Genomic DNA, 6,479 nt, shown 5'->3' on the forward strand with positions numbered 1-6,479 from the left:
TTATATTTTTATTCTGGCACATATAAAAAATCATACAATTCCATTTAAAAAAGTGGAGATGATCTTCATATCTTTTTGACGCCTCTACCTAAAAAAAAAACAACATGACCAAAATATATTTCCCTCAAAATTATTTCACTTTCGTTTAAAACACTTTGTTGTGTCATCAAAAATAAGCGAAATATTCGAGATGTTCGATTTAAGTGGGCCACCGTATATATTAATATTATAATATATTTATGTAACATATATTTTCTTCGTTTGTCTGAAAGAAAATTTAGAACGATGTTCGTGCGAATGTTCCCGAATCCAAAGAAAATCTAATATTTATATATCGTGACATCAACTAATATATAAAAGCAAAATCTAAAAAACTAAAAAAGAATTAGCTCCCGAGTTCTCCGATCTGTCTCTCGCGCAAAGACCGCGTGATATTAAGTGATACATATCAGCCACAATGTCAGCAGCAAGTCGATCCGAGTAATTATATAGAATGCAATAATTACATCCTCTACCACGAGTAATCACAGGCTTTGATTTTAATACGATAAATAATACATAATCTAGCTATGCGACGGTCATTCGTCTGTGTAAAGTGACTTTGCCAGTTTATAATACTTTTACGCAGAGAGCAATGCATAATTTTGTATATATTATATTACATAACTGTTACAAATGAGCACTTCAACTCATAGTAACATTTTCTTGATAAAAGATATTCAGATATTTAATTATTTATTTTGTTAAAAATTTATGTTAATTATCGTTTATTCAAACATTTTACATGATATATGCATTGAAAGAATATCTTTAGCCCGAATTAGGCTGAATAAAATTATCTAGGTCTATATTATTTATTAAACTAATTAATGTGAGAAGATTAAGATTCAATTCTTACATGTTTAAGTGAAAAAGAGCATGATAATTAATACATCCTGCATACGCGAATAGGCAAGTAAGTCATTTACCAAGCAATAGCCCATTGTCTAATCATGTACTTGTGATCGTGTACGCACGATATTATTTGTACGTGTGTGTATGACCAACAAAAAATTCTTTAAAAAAAATAAAACATTACGTAAGATTACAAATACAGCCTTATTTTTACGTAGCTCTTTGCGAAAAGTCGTGGCATTCACGGTTGTAGTTACCTTTGAGCTTTTTCTTAGGCACTGAAACAAGAGGAGCATCTGATAGCGTGTGTTTAGAATATTCATCGGCAAAAATTAGAGGAAGATAATTTTCAGCGTCATTCTTTTCTTTTCCTTTCAATACAAAAAGATAAATCAAGCTTGAACTCATAAAGTATTAACAAATATGTCAATGAATGTGAAAATACGCTAACGTGCCAATATATAAATGGAGAGAAATTTTAAAACGAGAAAAAAGGGCGGGCCAAATCTCAAATCAACGATTTCCTTCGTACTAATATGAACTTCAAAAATCGCAAAGATTTTTGTACTCCTTCCCCCCTCCCCCCCCCCCCCCCTCAAGCATGAAATTTATTCCTCAAGTAATTTTATGAGCCATAATATAACAATTTGAATTTTCGTAAATTTTATTTTTTTCTAAATTTCATTGAGTTTGTTTTTTAATTACTTCAAGTTTCCAGAGGAAATCGTTGGTTGATATAACATAGATTCTGACTACTAAAAAATCACGTAAATCCTTACTACTTGAACTCAAGTTCGTTCGAATATTCTGAAGAAGAATCATCAACTCGAAATATAAAAAAAATGAACAAGAAGAAGAGAATACTCGGCACAATTGGACACCAAGTTGACCAAATACAACTCACCATCGTCCTCTCCTTCCTCGCCTTCCTCCTCCTCTGTATCGGTGCTCTTGCTCTTGCCGAGATTTTTCAATTTTCTTTTCTTTGCCGCTGCTCTTCTTCTTGCTGCGCAAAAAGATAGATTAAGCTGTGTAAATCTTCATAAATTATGGCCTAAATAATCTTTTATTGAAAATATGTAAATATCATGTCTGAGAAGTATTGATAATTGAATTATGAAAGAATCACAAATTGCAGAGTAATTATATGTTGCGATGTTTTTTATTTTGTGATTTAATGTGCGCATAAATTGTATTATTAAATTATTTCTATAAAATTTACATGTAACATATGCAAGAATGACTTGTTAAAAAGCAATTACTTGTAAAAAGCAAAAAATTATATTAATTGTTAATCCGATTATTAATAAAATTAATTAAAATTACAAAATATAGAAATGTCTTGTTTAAAAATACAGCATTCAATGCATTGCTAACAAAGAAAAAAATTGAAAAATTGAAATTTGATTGTGTCGAAAATGTGAGTGCAAGTGCACTCTGAGTATTCTATAAAAATATGTACGAATATGTTTTGGAATACAGCTCGCTTTGCAAATCTTTTCAAATCTTACGGAAGTAAATATTCATGATATCAAAATATGTTGCATTATATGAACCTTCTAATATGTGCATTTTCTCCTCTTCCGTGGTCCTCTCTTCGGCCAGTATCACCTCCTCTGAAAAGTAAACATTCCGTATTAGCAATAATTGATATTACGTGCATTACATTTTTATATACGCAACGCGTGGAGAGTCTAGCATACGCAGTAAGTAACTTCTGCAGACACACTGTTTACAAAATAAGTGAATTAAAATAGATCGATAAAAGAGTATATTTAACTTTTTTGTCAATGCATAATTTTTTAATTTTCATTATCGCAAAGTTTCTCATTAAAAGTGAAAATGAGATAAAGTTTGTACAAAACTATTCTTTGTCATTTGAAGGACAGTAAGTAGTTTTTGAGACGTTGTAATGAAATTCAAACAATATAAAAATTTTGATTATTTAAAATTCGATATCAGCACTTGGGTACCCATTGAAGAACAGAAGAATAAGAAATTTATTATTTAATTTTCAGAATTACAAAGAGATTATAAAATATAAAGTACATTTATTATAAATAATTATTATTTTCTTCTGTCAGTTTTCAGTATTATTTTATTTTTGAGGCATTATTTTATATATGATTATTTATTTTATAATATCAATTATTTGTTTTATAATATATTTTATAATATATTTTTTAACAATGAGGTTTTCAGTGTTTGCGAAATGAATTCCGTTTAATCTTTTTTAATTCACATGTTTTGTTGGTAATTATTCTAACCTGCTTTGCAGATCCAATTGAGGTAACAATTCAGTTCGCGCTCAAGCTGCTGCTGTCTTCGCAACTTCAGAAAGGACTGCCGGTTTTCCACCTTTTCTCTCTCCTTCGCAAACTCTCTACAAGCGTGATATAGATAATATGGCAGCTTACTCAGGAGCATGAAAGCTAAGTTTACCAGAGGATTTTCAGGCATTCCGCCGTTAATATTCTAGCAATACCATGTTTAAATCAACAATATTTACTCATTTAGGGGAAATGCCATTGAGAGCATTGAAAAAGAAACTTTTTTGTTTATTCTTGCGTAAAATTCTTCAAACTAGCTTATGCATGGGAGCCATACACGAGATTATGATGGATTCATTAATCACTACTGTTGCTTATACTTTAATTTCTCTTAATCCAAATTTAAAATATCTAATGTTAATTAAATAGGTCTAAAAATTCACATTTCCATGAATATATAATTTGCATCGTATTCTCATCGCGTGTTTAGCACTAAAAAATTCCTTTTTTTTCACACATTAAAAGGCATGTATAATCTTATATGTACAATATTAATAACAAGTGTCTAATTAGAGAGATATTAAATCAGCTGTAATTTACAAATAAAGAAACGCTAAAAAAATTTTTTTAATAAAAAAGATAAATAATATTTAAGATTATTAACTAATTTTACAAACTAATATTAATAATAATTTAATTTATTTTATACTTCTAATGTCACGGCAATGCTAAATACACTAAAAGAATATGATTTATTGCACACTAATGTCAGACAACGTCTGTTAATTGGAGACCTGCTTGAGTGATCCATTTTAAGTAGGAACTGAACGTAGTGGTAAAGAGTCGTTTGCTCTTCGCTTTCCGATAAGCTGCCCGTCGTTCGACGCGCGCTCTTTCATTAGAAAACTCCCTGACGAGGAAAAAAATCATTCTGAAATAATGGACCTCGCGATTTTGCCGAATGGGAGACGCGATTGTCACTCCAAAAAAAAATTGTCACTGGGCGGAAAGATCACAGAATTGTCAGGAAGGACACATACTCACCCGCTCAAGACACCAAGAACTAAGTTCAGCATGAAGAATGATCCAAGGACGATCAATGGTATAAAGTAAATCCAGTTGTACGTGCTGCCAATAGCGTCATTTGTCTGCAAATTCGATCGGAATCGATATGAAGACAGTAATGTCGCGTATATATATATGTACCGGTTACACAGCCGAAGGTATATTAATTAACAGCAAAAGTTATATGCAACACAGAGGCACTGGCACTGTAATCTCGCTGTATCAAACACGATGTGATAAATGTGATCGTCCGAGTATGAGAGCTTGAATTTATTTATCGTTATTCGATATATTCATTTCCCTTCACAAAGAAAAATTTTATCCCACATGAAGGGAAGATCTGATCTAAAAAAACATCATAGATTAAAAATTCGTCGATCACATTTATGCAAGACAACATCGGCTTGAAACACTTCAGTATCGCTGGTAGTAACCCGTGGAAAAAGAATAGGACGAGAGAAACATGCCATTTTTTTATAACGAGTGAAACTGATTTGGACTATTTGCTACATCTCTCTACTCGCTACTCGCTATCTTGAAGAAAAATCTACAAGTTTTCAAATATTTAACACGTTGATTGCGATGGTAGTAACCAGTTAAAATTTTTTTAAAACATTTATAAAAAACAATCATATAATAAACAAATCCATCAATATAAAATTTTAAATAACCATAAAAGATAATAATATATAAAATAAAAAATTTTTTAACAGTCCGATGTTTAACACACACTATCCATGAGGATGTAGTCTCATTTAATCATCATATGATACAATATTTTATTATTATCACGTTTGTGATGTTATGAGAAAATTCTGTGATATATGCAATAAAACATTCACAAAGCAGACAACGTGTTAAACTAAGTATGTCGAAATTTATAGTTTGAAAACTCTCTCTCTCTATATACTAGATCTGATTTTATAAAAAAATTTCCAAATATATATATTTTCGAAACATGGCATTTTCTTCCGACTGACGTTTTACCGCGGGCTACCCTATATTATAAAAATCGATGAGGCAATCGAAATTTTTCCGAGATTTCAGTAAATAAATATACTATTATTACAGACGATGGAATTACGTTGAAGGGTTTCGAAATAATTTATTGTTTACAATAAAATATAACAATAAAATATTGTGAAATCCTCCGTGATCCATTGACTGAATATTAACTCTTTCATGATCAACAAAAAAATTCATGATCAATTTCATAATCAATAAAAAATATTCTACTAATAATTCTTTTCCTTATTCTATTTCTTTTAACTCATATTATACATATTTAATTCATATTATAGCACTAAAAGATTGAAAGTTACTTTTACATAATTTTAAGGAAAATAACAAAATTTATCTATCACGAAAGAGTCAGACACAATAAAAAGTACAATTAACATTGAATATTGAAACATCGAAAAAGAGGGCTGGAACTGACAATGTTATACTGAGCAAGGTGAACATATACGTCAGTGTTAGCTGTTTCCGCAAGGCATTCTTTAACCCGAAAGCCGACAAATTCGGCTAAAGCCGGACACAGAAAAGAGACGAACATATATGTATAAGGACACCGGAAAAAGGAAGAGACACTTAAAGCGGATGGGAAAAAAAATATATGTAACCGAAACAGTTAAAATAGTTAATGTCTTCTGTCTTCTAAAAGGGTAAATTAATGAGGGAAGGAATTATAGTTTAGTACAAAAATGTGATATTTAAATCGCGAAGCGGTTAATAGAGGACGAAACTGGGCAACAACATTCTACGAGAACACAGAGATTTGAGAATGTTCGCTATCATACCTTTTGTGTAATGATACTGCGAGGACAAATCGTGCGCGATAACGAGGGGATGAAATTTTAACAGAAACAGAAAAAACGAGCGAGAAAAAGAGAGAGGCAAAGAGAGAAATAGAGAAATACGGTAATAGAAAGTAAATAGAAAGAGAACGAGAGAAAAAAACATTAACACTGAAGAACATATTTCTTGCTTTACCCAGTACAATATGGCAGTCCAGCCCTCCATAGTGATACACTGGAAGACAGTGAGCATGGCGAATCCGATGTTATCGAAGCTGGTGATGCCCGAGTTTGGTCCTTCCCAGTGATCCATGCACGTCGAGACGTTCGCGTCGCACACGTGGGACCCGGGCGGAGCATCATCTTTGTTGTCTGCGCTACACGGACTCGGCATCTCGCCCTCCTTTATGATTACACCTGCAACGTTCAATATTGTAAAACATTTTATATATAT

At 31.5% G+C, this 6,479-nt stretch overlaps 1 protein-coding gene across 1 annotated transcript in view; it reads right to left on the minus strand.

The window, feature by feature from the left end:
* The window catches only part of LOC105619939 (voltage-dependent calcium channel type A subunit alpha-1), a 129,239-nt gene that overhangs the window by 42,459 nt on the left and 80,301 nt on the right, over positions 1-6,479 (minus strand). The window contains exons 6-10 of the mRNA XM_012201452.1: positions 6,222-6,442; positions 4,209-4,312; positions 3,162-3,277; positions 2,451-2,510; positions 1,799-1,900 (exon numbers count right to left, since the gene is read on the minus strand). Of these exons, the coding sequence (XP_012056842.1) occupies positions 1,799-1,900; positions 2,451-2,510; positions 3,162-3,277; positions 4,209-4,312; positions 6,222-6,442 (603 nt within the window). The remainder of the gene's footprint in view (positions 1-1,798; positions 1,901-2,450; positions 2,511-3,161; positions 3,278-4,208; positions 4,313-6,221; positions 6,443-6,479) is intronic.

This window comes from Atta cephalotes (genome assembly GCF_000143395.1).
Source record: "Atta cephalotes unplaced genomic scaffold scaffold00023, whole genome shotgun sequence".
Taxonomy (NCBI): domain Eukaryota; kingdom Metazoa; phylum Arthropoda; class Insecta; order Hymenoptera; family Formicidae; genus Atta; species Atta cephalotes.